The sequence below is a fragment of the Panulirus ornatus genome, chromosome 23 (assembly GCF_036320965.1).
Source record: "Panulirus ornatus isolate Po-2019 chromosome 23, ASM3632096v1, whole genome shotgun sequence".
Taxonomy (NCBI): domain Eukaryota; kingdom Metazoa; phylum Arthropoda; class Malacostraca; order Decapoda; family Palinuridae; genus Panulirus; species Panulirus ornatus.
Window position 1 is genome coordinate 4,977,501 of NC_092246.1, and position 18,835 is coordinate 4,996,335.

Below are 18,835 nucleotides of genomic sequence, written 5' to 3' on the forward strand. Positions count from 1 at the left end.
ACAGAACATACGTGGCTGGCAACTGAAAGAAAAGCCTTTCCTCTTAAGGATGACTTTATGAATCAATCACCATAGGAAAGCACCCTTAATCACAACCCAGCCAGTGGGAGAGGGGCATTATAATACAGGAGGGGGTGTCTCTCTGTGTTTACTCTGGTGACGGGGGTTGATTAAGACAGTGAGAGCAGAAGGCAGGTGCTGGGTAGGGAAACCCCTTATCATAATTCACGTCTCAAAACCTTACAGTAACCCACACCTATCAACATATACGTAGATGAATTTTTTAAGAATTATCTTTACTATCTGTGTATGCAAATGACGAGTATCTTTTAAGATATCTTACATCTATGTTCGGTAAAATAACCTTTATCTCAGTAAAAGATACCTAATACATAAGTATTTGATACTGCATACTTAAGTGAAAAGATACTTAATAGGTACAGGTACTTAATACTACATATTTAAGTGCATGAGTCTCAACCCTCCTTTCGTATACACTGACGATTAATCAGGAAATCGTAGCACCTCCATTACCACAGCTCGGCAGCTGGTTAAACCCAGTGTGTCATGGTTTCTCAGCACCACCACAGGCGCTGTGGGCGGTGTGTGTGGGGAAGGGAAGAAAGAAAATAGGGAGATTGAAGCTCGTAGACATTGGAAATCTATATAGACTTTGGACAGTGGTCAGAGGGGCTTGAAGGCGTAAATACCACCTCCATTTTAGAAGCTGCCATTATCAGTCCCATATATATATATATATATATATATATATATATATATATATATATATATATATATATATATATATATATATACATATAACTTTCTTGCATCTATTCGCTGATGCCTATGTTGGCCAGGTACCGTCAGGAACAGAGGACTGGGCCTTGGGGGAAATTTTTTTTTTTCACTTAGCTCTATCACCCTGTTCCTTCTTTTGGAAAGAAATAATACAGGAGGGGAGGATTCCCAGCCCCGTCACCCGCTCTCCGCTCCCACCCGACTTATAGTCGCCTTCTACGACCAGTAGGAGGTAAGTGGGATAAGGAGGAATCAGGAATTTACAATTCCAGGTGATTCCTGATTGGGTAATGATCATTCTTCTCGTAGACCAATCACGTCATCGCTCCCGGCTGACATGACCTGGGGTCACTCCTGACGGAGCTGTAACCTTCTTCGTCTGTTCCCTCTGCGACACAGACAGACTTTTGATCTTTCGTCTCTGTCTAACTGGAACTCGCAAGAGATTTTCCGTGAGGCATACATTTCATTCCACCCTTCATTTTCTACAATGCCCGTCCTTAGACGGATGACTGTCGAATCTAATGGAATTTGAATCCCTTAATACGTCAGTCTGGGGTATCCTATTATTAGGCCAAAGACCCACTTAATACCATACAGGGGGTTAAAGACTCATCCTAAATCCAGTAAAGGATTAAAACCCCCATCCTACACCTATACCCATCCTATACCTATATTCATAAGGGGTTTAAATCCCACTTACGCTGTAAAAGGTTTCAATCACATCATCTCCTTGGCTGTGATGGTCAATATGCCAGAATTCTTGCATTAAATGATCTTAGGATCTTTTCGTCCTCTTGCCCATCACGTATGCATGATGAGGCCCAATGACGACATTTTAACATTGCATCAAAGTCGGCAGTTTCGTGCTCATGCAAGGGCGCAGGCGCAGTGGCCTGGCCTGAGCAGCCATATCCCTCAAGAGACGCACAGCGCTCACGTCTCCTTACTGAGCGCAGGAGACTTGCTGTGTGGTGGGTGAACAGTGGATGACTGTGGTAGAATTAGTGTTGGTAGTGAGTCATTTTGATTTGATTTTTCCATTTCCTTGTGTGTGTGTGTGTGTGTGTGTGTGTGTGTGTGTGTGTGTGTGTGTGTGTGTGTGTGTGTGCCCAAATCCCCTCTGTCTATGTCTGTCTATCTGTCTCTCTTTTCATGTGTTAGACCATGTCACTCTCTCTCTCTCTCTCTCTCTCTCTCTCTCTCTCTCTCTCTCTCTCTCTCTCTCTCTCTCTCTCAATCTCTTTTTCTTTCTCCTCTTTCCCACCGCTCCTCTCCCTCCTCCACCTCCTCCTCTCCTCCACCTGACTCTCACCCGTGAGAGAGGTTGGCTTAGGTCACAATCCAAGACAAACAGAGAGCGAGGCAAGAGGTATGGCCAGACGTCCAGTGTCTGTATTGGCCAGACCCTTTGGCTGGCACACAGACACACACACACACAGACACCGATAAGGCTGGGCTGTGAGAGGCGAACCAGGACGGGAGAATAGGGACTAAAGGATGGGGTCAGAAGAACGGCAGAATAGTAGAATAGGGACTAAAGGATGGGGTCAGAAGGACGTAGAATAGTAGAAGAGGAACTAAAGGTTGGGAACAGAAGAACGAAAAGAAAGCGAAAGACAATAAATAAGAGATAGAGAAAAAAAAGAGGAGGAGGAAGATAAATAAATGATTTACAGCTCCCACTTTTTCGCGTTGGTATTTCTGTTGTGGCTGCGGTGTATTTTTGTTGGCTGGCGTTAGCATTCAACAGAGGTGTCCCCTGGGTTCGTGAGTGGGACAGGTGGTGTGTGGGTGGAGTGGGAGGGTGTAGGTCGAGTGGCATAGGAGGAGGGAGGGTGTGTGGGTGGAGTGGGAGGGTGTAGGGGGGAGTGGATATATGGGGTGGTGGGGGGGAAAGAGGAGGTATGGAGGAGTGAGGATGGCTTAAAGGGGGAGAGAGGACTTGAAGAAACAGAAGAAGGAAAAAAAAATGTTAGAGTAATAACAGAAAGGGTGGACGACAGAGAGTAGGAAGATGGGATAAAACAGAAGAGACACAGAAGGGAAGAAAGAGAGAAGGATTTTAGAGAGAGAGAGAGAGAGAGAGAGAGAGAGAGAGAGAGAGAGAGAGAGAGAGAGAGAGAGAGAGAGAGAGAGAGAAGGAGAGCAGTGGACTTGACAACCTCTAGTGCTTCACAGTGTGTACACTTTCCTCATCACCTGACTGGTTAGCGACTCACAACACTCCTTTCCCTCACAACATGCTCAACTCCTGTCAAGCCGATTGACGAGTTACAACCTCTCATCCCTCAGAAACACGCACACGTCTCTTATGATCTGTCTGGTGAACCATTTCAGACTTATAGTCATTTACAACCTCCTTCCGTTGGTGAGTCATTTACAACCTTCTTCCGCTGCTGAGTCGTTTACAACCTACTTCCGTTTGTGAGTTATTTACAACCTCCCTCCGTTGGGAAGTCATTTACAACCTCCCTCCGTTGGTGAGTCATTCACAACCTCCCTCCGCTGGGAGGTCACTCACAACCTCCAGTCCTCCACAACAGAGACGCCTCTAGCCATCGGAACAGCTGGCCACCTCACCTTTCACAAGACAGTGAAAAACTACCACATCACATACGCTGCCGTTGTGATGACATCTTCTTTCACTGCACGACACAAGCAGTGACCCCGATCACCTCCTCAGTGATATACGATGGTAAATCAGCTTTGACCGAAATCAGAAACAATAGTCATCTGATGGGTTACGATTGTGTCCAGTAATCTAAGTCCAGGCCAGGTGGTCCAGTGTAACTACTGGGACCTTATACCCCCTGAAGACCTGTATGTATGATGGGGGGGGGGGGGTTTAAGGTGAGCCTCATCCATTTTTTCCCGGTCTAGAAAGGCGAGCCCTCATGTTCTCCTAGGCACTCACGGAGGAGATGTGAGTGGTAGGTCTAAAGAAGGCGGGGTATTGTCGGGCCTGAAAGAAAATGGAGAGAGAGAGAGAGAGAGAGAGGAGGAGGGTGTGGGTGGGTGGGTCGGTGTTGGGGAAGATGTTGGGGGTGGGTATGGGGGAGTTGGGGAGGAAGGTTGGGGTCAAATGACATTAGATGTTCCGTATTCTGAGGGAGGTCAGGAGGAGGAGGTGGGTGTGGGTAGGACACGAAGGGAGCGAGTGGATCCTGAAGGAGTTGTGGGAGGGACGAAGGAAGGTGGTCGCTTAAAGTGATGGTGATGGTGAGGTGAGGTGAGGGAAATGTTGGCGCCAGTGGAAGTTGGGAATGTTGGTGGAAGCGAAAGTTAGAGATGGCTCGGGAGGCAGCTTGGAGGAAGGGAGTTAAAAAGTTTGGCCGAGGGAGTTGCAAAGAGGACCTTAGAGGGTGAGATCTGATGCAACTGATGCTAAATGCAAAAAAGAAATGCCATCTCTCTCACTCTCTCACTCTCTCTCTCTCTCTCTCTCTCTCTCTCTCTCTCTCTCTCTCGCTCCTTATCTCTTTTTTTTCTCTCCTCCTCCTCTCGCCTCTCACCACCTTGCTTTTGAAATTAACACGATCAGCGAAACACCAGAACTCATCTTACTCAGCCGTATCTTTGGACGAGTTCGGTTTGAACGCGGCCAAGGCCGCATGCGGTCTTACCCCCTCTCTCTCTCTCTCTCTCTCTCTCTCTCTCTCTCTCTCTCGTCTCGAAGGTAATGGGAGGAATTCGGTGTTGTGGTATCCGCAGGAGTTGCGACCAGCTTTCTAGCCATGAGGGAGAGGGGATGGGCCATCTTGAGTTCTTGTATCCACAAATAACTCCATAATTCTTTTCCCTTTTTTTTTGTTTCTTATGATATCTCTTTTTAGTGGGGGGTGAGGGGGGCGTTATCCACAACTCTCCCAATGTCTGCGTTGGTGTCAACTGCCTGTGCTGGATGCCATAAAAATTCCTCAGCACTCAGTGAAGAGGGATGATATTCTGGTGAGATTGCTGGGAGTCGCCGAGACTTATGGTCCTATTCGATAGATTTGTCGCTTGGGAGAGAGGAGGAAGAGGAAGAGGTGGGAGTGGTGGGTTATGAAATGTGTCTGCGACGTGTGTATATATGGGAAAAATCGCTGGAACTACGAGGAATGTATGTGGAGAGTGAACGGTGGTTGGTGAAAGACGAGTGTTGGACCAGGCAATCGCCTCACGATCCGATAGTAAACACAAGGACATGCGTGTGGCCTCCCTGTGGCTCTTTTATGCAGGAGTTGTTACGGGAGGTTTTGACGGGTTAATCACAAGGGATGTCAACCTTAGGAGGGATGGGAGTGGAAGGGTGAGAATGGTATTGGCTCGTCCTACGACACAGTGTGGGGAGTGGGAAGGTAGTGGTGTGTTGTGTATATGGTGGTGGTCCTGGTCCTGGTTGCATGCAGTGAGAGAGAGAGAGAGAGAGAGAGAGAGAGAGAGAGAGAGAGAGAGAGAGAGAGAGAGAGAGAGAGAGAGAGAGAGAGAGAGAGAGTAACAGCACACGTCAGTCAAGCGAAAAGAATATCCCAAAGATGGGTAGAAATTTCACGTTACCCACAACACGAAAACCAACGGTGATACGAAATTATATGATGGGTGAGGAACGTTCCGCACCAGAGTGTATAGAGAAGAACAGAGAACAGGCCACTGCATTGCGTAGCTGCTTCCCTCACACCTCCGACCTGCCAATACGACATGAAGGAGGTAAAGAATTTCCGAGTCCCACCGAAAATGTAAGCTGGGTCTAACAGAATATGGAAGCTGGGGGTTCCGACAAAGCAAGAGAAGAATACATTGTATAAAAAACTAACATGACATGCGAACGACGTAGTATAGACTATGAGAAAGGGGGCTCGAGAGAGAGAAAAAATGGAATACAGCCCATCCAAAGATTCACATTTCTATTTACCCTTCATCTGACTCTATAGAAACAATTGTACCTTAGAGATGATGACGCAAGGAACATATATATACCCTTTTCCCCTTCCACTCGATTTAGCATAAACACGACTTCCATTCAAGGGGTCTTGAAGACCTTCGGCTACTGGGGTGGGTGGTGGTGGGAGGGAAGAAGAAGAAGAAGAAGAAGAAGAAGGCCTTTGTGACCTCCTTCAGGGAGAGTTCTTCACCGTGCTCTCTCTCCTCCAGGAAGAAAGGGGAGACTATAACAAAGCCTTGGCCTTTACCTTTTGTTGAGATCATCCACAATCCAGGACGCCACTAATGTCTCTCTCCAGGTCTCGGCCCTCGGGAGAGATTACGAGGAGACAAAGAAGGATCATTTCTCGAATTACGAGAAGGGGAAAGTACTTATGATTCCGTAGTGACGATATCTGACATCGTCATAGCTGGAAACACTCGTAAAGAAACAAATATCAAATACCTTAATCATTTCAAAGGTTCACAGACGAAGATGTGCACGATGTACAAGAGTCTTAAGTGTGGCGCACGTACCCACAGTAATGAACATGACTACGATATTTAGCACAGCTTTGACGGTCGTGTGGATGGTGATTCGTATTCTCAAAATCTTCTCACGGATTCGGCAACAGCTGACGGATCATATCTGAGCCCGTTCCCCTGGAGGGCCTCCGGCCCCCCCTGAGCGATGGGCTATTTCTTGTGGCAGCTGGTGAAACACAGCCGGAAAATTGGTTCCGCGTCAAGGTAGGCGTGCAAAGTGGATCCCAGGCGCCACTGACTTCTGGCGAAGGTGCGGGTGGCTGGAAGTGGGGCCGAGTGTGAGGGAGGGGAAAAGGGAAGGAACGAGGCTGTTCATCCAGTTCCTGAGGACATTGTCAAAGAGTGGACCTCAGGCGCCAGTGACTTCCAGGGTCCTCTTGATCAGGTGTGTGTGTGTGTGTGTGTGTGTGTGTGTGTGGAGGGGCACCTCACCCCCGGGCAGGTCCTTGAGCCACTTGACGAAGACCTAACTTCTGGAACGGTTGGCAAACGCCTGGGGGAGGAAAGTTAACACATTGATCACTTCCAGCCTTGTGAAGTACCCCTGTGTGTGTGTGTGTGTGTGTGTGTGTGTGTGTGTGTGTGTGTGTATAACAAGGTGGGTCACTTTCGACACAGTTCCCAAGTGGGTCACACAGGTAAGCCAAGTGTGAAACTGTTCTCTGGGGACGTCGACCATGCCTCCTCCTCGGCTTCCACAGGTGAATATGATGCTAAACTGCCCCCCGATGACGTCAGAGTGACGTCTGATGTCCCCCCCCCCCCTACCCCCCCGGGGCGTCACTGTGTATGGACGGAGAAAATTTCTCAGTTCCTCTGACACGAAAACCCTGAACTCAGCTGATCCCACGAATTTACGACCTTCATTTTCCCTCCAGGTGAAAGAAATGGGAGGAAAGAAAATTTTTTTTTTTACACATACGAGGGATTTTATCCTATTTTGGGACGTAATAATTCAGTCACACATTGAAACTTTTCACACTTGATTCTTGAAGAGTTCCCCCTGGTGTTTCTTAATTGGATGAGAGAAACTTAATTCTCGGAAGCTGGGCTATGAGGAGCGAGAGAGAGGGAGAGAGAGGGAAGGAGGGAGTGGGGGAGGGAAATTAAGGAAAACATGGCGTAAAAAAGAAGATATATGAGATACACAGAAGCAGTTGGAATGCGAAGATGGAACGCTGGGAGAGATGAGGAATGCAGAGGGATGGAGAAGGGATATTGACACAAGGGACAGAGGACGAAGGGAAGGGTATATAAACAGAACCTAATGATGAGGGAAGGAGAGAGCGGGAGAGGGAGAATTTGCATTGGGCCATCCCAGATGTGAGTGTAGTGCACGAATACACAGATGCTATACATATGAGGGTGTAGCTTCAGGTGTGTTGATATGGATGGATTTCAGTGTAGTATGTCTGATTGAGGATTTCAGGTGTGCTAAATTTTAGCGTGTTTCAATTATTTTCGGGGCCTTCGTTCAAGCCGAGTGTTGGTACAATTCTGGGGTGTTGGTACAATTTCTGGGGTGTTGGTACATGCTCTGGGGTGTTGTTACAAGTCCTGGGGTATTGGTATAATTTCTGGGGTGTTGGTGCAAGTTCTGGGGTGTTGGTACAAGCTCTGGGGTGTTGGTACAAGCTCTGGGGTGTTGTTACAAGCTCTGGGGTGTTGGTATAATTTCTGGGGTGTTGGTACGAGTTCTGGGGTGTTGGTACATGCTCTGGGGTGTTGTTACAAGCTCTGGGGTGCTGGTATAATTTCTGGGGTGTTGGTACGAGTTCTGGGGTGTTAGTACAAGCTCTGGGGTGTTGGTATAACTTCTGGGGTGTTGGTACGAGTTCTGGGGTGTTGGTACAAGTCCTGGGGTATTGGTATAATTTCTGGGGTGTTGGTAAGAGTTGTGGGGTGTTGGTACAATCTCTGGGGTGTTGGTACAAGCTCTGGGGTGTTGTTACAAGCTCTGGGGTGTTGGTATAATTTCTGGGGTGTTGGTACGAGTTCTGGGGTGTTGGTACATGCTCTGGGGTGTTGTTACAAGCTCTGGGGTGCTGGTATAATTTCTGGGGTGTTGGTACGAGTTCTGGGGTGTTAGTACAAGCTCTGGGGTGTTGGTATAACTTCTGGGGTGTTGGTACGAGTTCTGGGGTGTTGGTACAAGTCCTGGGGTATTGGTATAATTTCTGGGGTGTTGGTAAGAGTTGTGGGGTGTTGGTACAATCTCTGGGGTGTTGGTAAAATCTCTGGGGGTGTTGGTACAATCTCTGGGGTGTTGGTACAATCTCTGGGGGTGTTGGTACAATCTCTGGGGTGTTGGCAAAATCTCTGGGGGTGTTGGTACAATCTCTGGGGTGTTGGCAAAATCTCTGGGGGTGTTGGTACAATCTCTGGGGTGTTGCTCAAGGCTTTACAGTTATGATACAAGCTTCACTACAAGTCTTTAAACATGCAGGCGTGTTACCTACATGTTTTCAGTCCAGTGGGTCAAAATTCCACCACAAGAGTCAAAGTTGTAGTTCAAGATCCGGACTTTTAGACACACACACACACACACACACACACACACACACACACACACACACACACACACAAGACCTCTTCTCTAAAATTAATATAATTTTGGTTTACTTTCGGAAAACTTTTAACATGGCCAGATACCTTTGTTCTAGTGAACCAGCTTCCCACACCGTAACGACCTTCAGTAGTGGGCTATTGGGTGGTTATCTCTTTTCACATACCAAACGACCGCCAAGGTCAATAAGGCCATCATCAAGGTCGCCTTTTTAACCAACCACAGAAAAGAGGAAACTTGATCACCTTCGCCTTCTTTCGGGTGATTATTCTAAGACCAAATACAACCTAACCCCATGTTTGGTCCTCAATCCTATTCTAAGACCAAATACAACCTAACCCCATGTATGGTCCTCGATCCTATTCTAAGACCAAATACAATCTAACCCCATGTATGGTCCTCGATCCTACTGATGTGGCATCGAAGAATACAGGAGAAAAAAAAAAAGTTTATTCTGTGTAAATGAGTCGTAATGGTGAGGTCAGACTTTAAGGAAAGGATTAAGGATAGCATCCTAAATGAGGTAGGAAATACCTTAAAAAAAAAAAGAGAAGGTTGAAGAATACATGAAGTTATTCTGTGTAAATGAATGGTAGTTATTAGGTTCGCTTTAAGGACAGGATTAAGGGTAAGCACCCTAAATAAGGATTCAATACCTTAAAAGAAAAAATAGAAAGAAAGATTGGAATATGCTGTTCTTCATTCAGCGTTTGTGACGCGTATTTTTAAATCCCATGAATATTCAAAAACACAACACGAACATGACGATGATACGTGAGACCAGACATGAGTGTTGTGGGAGGTGAGCTGTACCTGAGGAAGGAAGAGGAGGAGGAGGTGCTAGAGTTACCTCTCCCTGAGGAGAGAGAGAGAGAGAGAGAGAGAGAGAGAGAGAGAGAGAGAGAGAGAGAGAGAGAGAGAGAGAGAGAGAGAGAGTGTGTGTGTTACGGGGGGAGGTGGTGGACGAGGTATGATCATATTTCGCTTCATTTAACTTGCTAAAAAGGACTTAATTAGCGAACCACCCTAGGCAAGTGTCGCCTGAGGATGCGCGTGTGAGACACAAGAAGGAGGTTGGAGGTTGTAAGGCAGAACACTGTGTTGTTATAACAACCTCAGTGTTGTGTTAAGATCCATGCATGGGTCGTTTTCATGACTTGACGCTGAAAGAGAAAACGCAATGTATCAGATGTTCTTTAAAAGTGGTCTTAAAGCTGATTATCTGAGTGTGTTTCAAGTGCGTCTTAGATCTTACAGCCACTCGGCTCTCTACTAACTAGAGTGTGTTATTCCCTCCCTTACCCAGACAAAGAGTGCGTGGATCTGGACAACCCACACTCTGGGTACGTGGACGTCAAGGGCAAAATCGTCGGCTCCGTAGCTACGTACAGATGTCAGGAGGTAAGTACGGACGCTGGAGTCCATTTGCAACGTACGGATGTCGCGTACGGACGTACCTGGCGTACGGGCGTACCTTCGCGTGCGTACGCTAGGCTCTACACCCACGACCAGGTGTCTGGAGGTAAGTTGGGACGCGGGATTCCATTTGCAACGTACAGATGTCGCGTACGGACGTACACGACGTACAGATGTTAGGAGGTGTGTATACTGGACTCTGAGTTCTACGGACAGGTGCCAAAGAAGGTGGGTCTATATATATTACATCTATGTTACCACGTACAGGTCTCACGAGACGTGTAACATCTCTGTAACCAAAGTCACAAGGAGAGTGACGATTCTGTCATCACGTACACGTGTCACAGGGTAACATTTCTGTTACCAGGACGTCCAGGTGTGTCACAAGGCGGAGTAACAGTTCCGTCACCACGTCACAAGGTGAGTAACAGTTCTGTCACCACGTCACAAGGTGAGTAACAGTTCTGTCACCACGTCACGAGGTGAGTAACAGTAAAACACGTATACAGTCCCGCGAGTAACACGGGCAATGCATGACCCAAGCCATTATCAGTACATCACACAAGGTCGGTCGGTAAGGATCCCATAGAAGGTGAGGAGGAAACAGCATGATCGCCATGAGGGACGTGTTCGAATCCCTCCCTCCCTCCCCACCACCACCACCACCACCACAGCCCCACAACCCTGGCAATAACCCACACCTGATCATCGGCTCCTCCTCCTCTCTCTTCCCCCTTGTGGGCAGGGGCGCGGGAGCTACCTGAAATGACATGGACGCAGAGGAGGTGAATTATAGCACTTTGTAGCCACACACAGTCTTTGAGAAGGGTTGTGGTAAGAGGAACAGAGATAGAGGCCAAGTGAGGATTTTCTCTCTTAAGCTCAGCCCTCTGTTTTTTTTAACGCTACCTCGCTAGCGCGGGAAATGGTGAATATATATATATATATATATATATATATATATATATATATATATATATATATATATATATATATGTGTGTGTGTGTGTGTGTGTGTGTGGCTTTTAATGATACTGGTTTCAATATATCTCGTTTTCCTAAAGTCATTCATTCTTTCCTCTTTTTTTTCATTCCTCTCTCTCTCTCTCTCTCTCTCTCTCTCTCTCTCTCTCTCTCTCTCTCTTCTCTCCCTCCCTCTCCGGCTGAGCTCCATTACCCACCCCTAACACTCAACATGGAAAGCGTCTTAGACCCTCTTTACAAGAGAGTCCCCAGACGCCCCGGGGGCTGGTCCAGGCAATAGCCAAGGAGTAACGTAGGGATGAATGAAGGAACTTTTGGTTCAATGTAGGAGATGTATCCTGCGCTCCTCCTCCTCCTCCCTCCCACGGCGTCCTGCTGCGTGTCAGGCTTCCTTCTACAGCAAAATAGAAAACTGAGTTAAAATCCTACGAATCGCTTTATTCAGAAAAAAATTGAAATTAAATAGAAATAGAATAAAAATCTTATGAACTGCCTTATTAAAATAAAAAAGATTGAATCAAGATCTTATGAATTGTTTTATTCTGGAAAAGATTAAATTAAATACAAAATGGAATTAGAATCTTATGAATTGCCTTATTAAAATAAAAAAGACTGAATTAAGATCTTATGAATCGCTTTATCAAAAAAAATTGAATTAAGATTTTATGAATCGCCTTATTTAAAAAAGAAAAAATTGAATTAAAATCTTATGAATCACTTTATTCATTCTAAATATTTTTCAGTAATGTTGGTAAATCATTTTATCTTTATCTAAAAATACTGAATTAAGATTTTATGAATCGCCTTATTTAAAAAAAGAAAGTTTGAATTAGGATTATATGAATCGCCTTATTAAAAAAAGAAAAAATGAATTAAAATCTTATGAATCACTTTATTCATTTTAAATATTTTTCAGTAATATTGGTAAATTATTTGGCATTTTCCTAAACCGCTTAATTTGTGGACAGCTCGGTCTATCCTTTGGCAAATATCATTGCAATTATCAAGAATTAAAAAAAAAAAAAAAGAAAATTCGTTTTCAGATGTTCGAAAATAAGTTTTGAATTCCATTAGAAATTTTTTGACCCACGTCCAGCGAGAACCAATGGAGTCCAGGATCATTTTTTTCTTTTCTTTTTTTTTTCCCGGGAAAATGTATTGTTCCAGTAATGTTTGGGAGATGATAACTCAGAACGACTAACCTACTTCTTTGGAAATTGTATACTCTCTCTCTCTCTCTCTCTCTCTCTCTCTCTCTCTCTCTCTCTCTCTCTCTATTTATCTATCTATCTCCATCAGTCTATCGTCACTCCATCTCCAGTCTTTAGGGGCTGGAGTACCAGATGCATACACGGCTCCACAGAATCACTATCACACACACACACACACACACACACACACACACACACACACACACACAGACAAACAGACACACACACACACACACACACACACACACACACACACACTCTCAACCCCAGGCCCAGTGTCTTAGGGTCAAACGCTAACTTGGAGACCCGTAAAGTTCTTATGAACGTGCCACTTTGCATGCTAATTTGAATAACGAGATGAGGCTAATATGTCCACCTACATCAACTCCATACACTAAATTCTTCCATTGCTTTATATCCATCCCTACTCATATTTTTCTAATATCTTCATCTAAAAGAAAGATCTATGTCCCTAATTAATTCGTTCACTGCAGCTGTCTAGCTCATATGTAGTGTACCTCACCTCATTCTTCTTCTTCTCCTTTTCTGTTGAATATCTGACGAGGTTCTTATCATTTTTCCACCATCCTTACACACTATGTAAAACGTTAGGTAAACGTCTGCTTCTTCTGAAACGTTTGATGTAGACTTCCCCACATCTGAACGTTTTAATGATTATTCCCTTTTCTTAGTATTTAAAAAGGCAGAATGATTTTTGATATTCTTGATCTTTAGAAAATGTTAAGTTTGTTTCTTATATCTTTAATTTTTAGAAAATTTCAAGTTTAATTTTCTAACTTTAATTCTTAGAAAATTTAAAGCCTAAATTTTTCATATATCTTATTTTTAGAAAATACTAACTTTAAATTGTATATATCTTTGATTTTTAGAAAATCTTAAGTTTAAATTTTCAATACATTAAATCTTTAGAAACTAGTAAGTTTGAATTCCTAATATCTTTTAATTTCGAGAAAATATCACGTTAAATTTTCTTATATTTTTGATTCTTAGAAAATATGGACAAGTTTCACATCATAGACAAAGACTTTTTCTTTTTTTTGACTCAAAAGTCTTACCTTGGCGCTTGAGTGTTCTCTGAAGTTAAGTCCTTAGGAATATCAAACTTTGACTGTTCGAGGGGAAGCTGGCTCACTCTACCGTGTCCAGACTCCGCTTAAAATCTTAATTCGTCGCTAAAAAGAAGAAAAATCGCTGATCCGGAGCCGTCGCCAGGAATTCCTAACATGACACAAGCCGGTGAGGTAAAGTGAGAGAGAGAGAGAGAGAGAGAGAGAGAGAGAGAGAGAGAGAGAGAGAGAGAGAGAGAGAGAGAGAGAGAGACTAGGGAGGGGGGAAAATTTTGGCCGTCCCCATTTGCCAAAATACGACAGTTTATGTTTTTTTTGTGTGCATGTTCTCTCTCTCTCTCTCTCTCTCTCTCTCTCTCTCTCTCTCTCTCTCTCTCTGCTTCAATGGTATAAGGGGGAGTATTGGATTACCACAGCACTGTTTTATGGGGCATGACGTCATAGGGGCGGGCAGAGGAGGAAGGTAAGAAGATAAATGAGTCTGAATTATCGTTCGAATTATCGTCATTGTATTGGCATGTTACGCGAGAGGAATAATTAAATACCACTAGATCAGTGCTGGAAAATGATGATGTTGATAAGGCTTTCACTCCCTCTTTCTTTCTGTATATCTGTCTATCTATCTCTCTGCCTCTCTGTCTCCGTCCCTCTGTCTATCTCTCTGCCTCTCTGTCCATCTCTCCGCCTCTCTGTCTATCTCTCTGTCTCTCTACTACAACATTGAACAATGAACTTATTTCTTCTCCCTAGGGTTATCACTTGATCGGCCAGGCAGAGAGACACTGTCAAGCAAATGGTATCTGGACTTCAGCTCCTCCGGAGTGTCGAGAAAACTGTGAGTATAACCTGGATATATTAACCACATCTTTCCTCAGGTTCAGGAGGGCGTGAGTTTGACATCTGTTAAAGACGATTGTCAGTGACGTTTCAGACGAGGGAATCACCCTTAATCATTTCCCTGATCGGTGGGTCATTTAAGCGTTATATTCCTTCCAAACCAGTGGTCTGTGGATGGTTATATTTGGGGTATTCAAGGGAAGCCACTCTGTCAGGTACAGTCTAGCTTTAACGAAATTAAAGCTAGCTTTAATGAGATTAAGGCTAGCTTTATGCTCACGAGTCTTTACCTTTCTCCAGTCCCTTAAACTTATCTTTCATGTTGTCATTGCTTCGGCTTTTATCAATTCCTCATAACAAATTTCGTATATCCTTAATATGATTACAAGATGGAAACATCAATTTGAATTGATACTCATCTCTTATGTCTCTTTGTTGTGAAGTAACACACATTGCAACAGAATTCCAGCCAGCTCAAGGACTCAGACGAAGGACATATGTCTTAATTCGTCGCTCAATACTTCTATAAACGCAAGTGTAGAACTGTGGATACGTTTTCACTTTACATCAGGTTTGGTGAAGCCCCCTAGTGCCCAAATTGGGAAGCAGCATGTCGAAGTTTGTTTACTTGCAAAGAGTTTTCAGAAGAGCATGTAGTACCTGACGCTAGGGAGTTAAGGCTGTAAAATTGTCCAATAATTTTTCTTTTCTCTCCTCCACCTACTTCTTCCTCTCCTCCCTCTGTCCTCCTCTTACTTCTCCCTCTGTCCTCCTCCTTCAGGCTTCGCCTTTTAATATTCCTCATTAGCCTCTTTCCTTCATCTCCTTCTTCCTTTGTCTTTCTCTTCCCTCGTTCATCTCCTTGTCTGTCTTCCCTTCCTTTGCTAATGGTACCTTCGCCTCCTCCTTTTCTTTCCCTTCTTCGTCATACTTTCCGTTCTTCATCTTCTTCTATCCTTCCATTTCTTCTGTTTCCTTCTTTTTATTTCACTCATCATCTCATCCTTTGTTCCTCCTGTTCTAACTTTAAATGCATTTTCATCCAATCCAATTTCCTTCATCTGTGTACATTCAAAGCACAACCTCTCATCATGTTCTTGCTGTTACTTCCTTTTTCCCCTCTCCTCCCTCTCGATCTCCATCTCTCTCATTATTTTCCAGCATCTTTTCTGCCTCCTTTCCCATCTCTCTCCTCGCTCGCGTCCCATCCCTCCTCCTCCTCCTCCTCCTCCTCCTCCTCCTCCTCCTCCTACTCTCCCTCATTCGTCTCCGTCCCCAGCAGACGACAGCAGAGACTTGGGATTCTAAATCATCTCAGCTTTAGCCAGATATTTTCATCCGTGGGATTTCCTGTCTCGAGAGACATTTCCCTGTGTGTCGCGAGTATTATAATGAGTCTTCTCCACCTCGTGTGTTAGGAGAGGCGGTCGGGCAATAAAACGATAGGGAGAAAAGTGCGAACCAAAACAGAATCTACTTGGGATGCGACACATTTAGGGAAACGTTGGTTGTCTTGAGGTCACTGTAGGAGTGAGGAAAGGTTGATGATTCTTGGCTAGGACGCGACGCGATCCTGTGGGAGGGTTATGACGACGACCTCCCACCACGACAGCTGATGATGGAAGTGACACTTAACCTCCTGCCAGCCACTGAATGAAGACTAATCACTGGTAGGATGTTAACCAGAGCTTATTAACTTAGCCAGAGGACCTGAATCTAAATCAAAGAGTCGTGGATGTAAACTGAGGGTCGCAAACTTTAACTAGGCGTTATCAAGTGCGTCTTAGGGTGAATGATATAACGTAGGGACCACAAAGTTTTGTTTTTTTAAGGGGTCGTGAACCCAAACTAGGGGTCGCAAAGTTCGATTTGAGGGCCACAAACTCAGACTTGTGGTCGCGGGATTCGTTTCCGATGATGTCGCGACCCGACAATAGTAAGACTACACAGAGCAAGTGAAAGGACTGGGCGTCTCGCAGTGTTCCAGCAGTGGCCACTGGGATCCGATATTACATGACAAGGTCATGAGCCAGGAGGGCCAAGGGGCACGGTCGATCTGAGACATGTTCATGGTGCAAGACATGCGACAAGGGGTTTAGCTACGACCTTGACCTTGGCACTGACAATGACGACGGACGTAGTGGCTTGAGACGAATCATACACCAGGTCATCGGTGTATGATGAATAGGAGACGAGGATGATGATGATGATGATGATCCTATCATCGCTATTGTTCGGTGGGATAAGCGAGGGAATTCTATTTTTTTTTCTGCACCCCCTTTTTTTTTCTATCGTGAAAACAAAATCGTGTGATGGGCTATTAACGCTGATGACCTCCTCTATGTTAATGAAGTAATTAACGCACGTGTGAAAGTGGACACGTGTGAGGTACGTAACCATGGAGGCAGGCGATGGATACTGACCGTGAGTAGACGGTGTGGGAGTCTCCAGAGCGAGCACCAGTGACGGGATGCGTCAAGTGGAGGGACTTCGATCGTATGACCTGGCGGGAACGCAGTGGCTCAGTACGAGCAGGAGTGGTGGCAATAACCTCTGCTACTACGACACAGTCAGGCTGGAGGGTAAAAGTGAGGTGGCAGAGGAGGAGGAGGAGGAGGAGGGGGCTGGAGGGCGGGCGGCGGAGGGAGGTCGTCGTGGGAAACGAGGACGTGTTGCGTGACACGAATACTATCGTAGTAGCTTACCAGACGTCAGGAGAAAGAGAGAGAGAGAGAGAGAGAGAGAGAGAGAGAGAGAGAGAGAGAGAGAGAGAGAGAGAGAGAGAGAGAGAGAGTCGTTCTCATGAAAGGGATCATCATGCGTCGAGGTTAGAGAGGGAGAGAGAGTGAGTGACCGTCGTGAACTTCATATAAACATCCAGTCACCTCCATGTTCTTCAGGTCGAGGTGTAACCTCCCACTGTGTAACTCAAGCCACACTACGCTGAAAGCACTCACGAGTCTGACACACAGGACAGCAAGCATCTTCCGTCGAACATGAAGACGTGGCGTTCGACAGGGAAAACGATGCGACAGAATCCACGCCTTTGGGCTTTTGGCACTAAATCTACACAGAATATGATTAAGTCAAAGGCAACATGCCTGAGTCAAAGGCAACATGACTGAGTCAAAGACAACATGACTGAGTCAAAGACAACATGACTGAGTCAAAGGCAACATGATTGAGTCAAAGGCACCATGACTGAGTCAAAGGCAATATGACTGAGTCAAAGGCACCATGACTGAGTCAAAGGCAATATGACTGAGTCAAAGGCACCATGACTAAGTCAAAGGCAACATGACTGAGTCAAAGGCAACGGGTAACAAACGAGAGAAGACTCCTAACTTAACAACAGGCTACGTTATGGGCCGATCCAACTGTAGTACTGACGGTCTCTGTCGTGTGTGGAGGTGACAAGACCTCGTCCTCGAGGTAGCGGGGACAGGCTCCCGAGTGCAGAGCCTCCTATGTATAACCAGGATAACGGGCGTCGCCACCTGCGTTCGCTACTGCCGTGGAACATAAAGCCTCCTTCATGTGGTTCTTCATGGATGAAATCCCTCCTGTAGCTACCCATGCGTCACTGAAGCCAATCATCATTCTGAAATGCGTTTCTGTATCTCAGGACACCATTATCGATGTTGTCAGCGTGGGTATCGACGGATAATCTTATCCCCTTTGGGGCAATGATTTTTGACGCAGGAGTTATCACGCCTCCCTCTGATTATCACCTCCCCTCTGACGCAGTGAGAATTAAATCCTGAAAGAGAGAGAACATACCACCCAATCATGTTAATGGTTCGCTTCGTTACTGTCCACGAGAAGGCTGTCTGAAGTCTTTGATCGTGGCAATTAAAAGAAAAAAAAAGAAAAGAAGAAATTCTTACATCATACAATCGGGGTTGTGTTTCTCACTCTCATCCATTTCTTGTGAAAAGGAAAAATCGGTCACTTGAATTGATGAGAGACGTGACTGCTTGCTCCTAAGAAGGGATGAGACATCAACGAGGACTGAAGTCGTCCCGCTTCTTCATCCTCAACTTTCAACGTAAAGGAAGTCATTTCCGCCCTGACATAAGATCTAACCTTTGTGATGAACCCATTAACTTAATTTCCGACGCCCCCACCCTCTCACCCCTCACTTTTACACCAGGCGTTCCTGGAAACTTTGAGCACAAACTAATTTATAAATCACAAGGAGAAAAAGTCTAATGATAGCTGATGACAACATTCGGTGTTTCGAAAATCTGTATTACTCTGGAATGCCTTCCTGTTTCCGTAACACACACACACACACACACACACACACACACACACACACACACACACACACATTTCAATCCCTTTTCCCTCTCGACGAGATCTCCTTCTTCGATCACTGACAGGGGAACACACATCACCCGTTGCCCTCAGGAGTTGAGAGCAAGTTGAACAGGTGTAAGGGAAGTCAGCCAACTGTGAACACTCCTGCCAGAGACGGT

At 45.3% G+C, this 18,835-nt stretch overlaps 1 protein-coding gene across 1 annotated transcript in view; it reads left to right on the forward strand.

Moving 5' to 3' along the window:
• The window catches only part of LOC139756736 (sushi, von Willebrand factor type A, EGF and pentraxin domain-containing protein 1-like), a 151,557-nt gene that overhangs the window by 96,696 nt on the left and 36,026 nt on the right, over nt 1-18,835 (forward strand). The window contains 2 exon segments of the mRNA XM_071676449.1: nt 10,125-10,219; nt 14,268-14,352. Coding sequence (XP_071532550.1) covers nt 10,125-10,219; nt 14,268-14,352 — 180 coding nt within the window.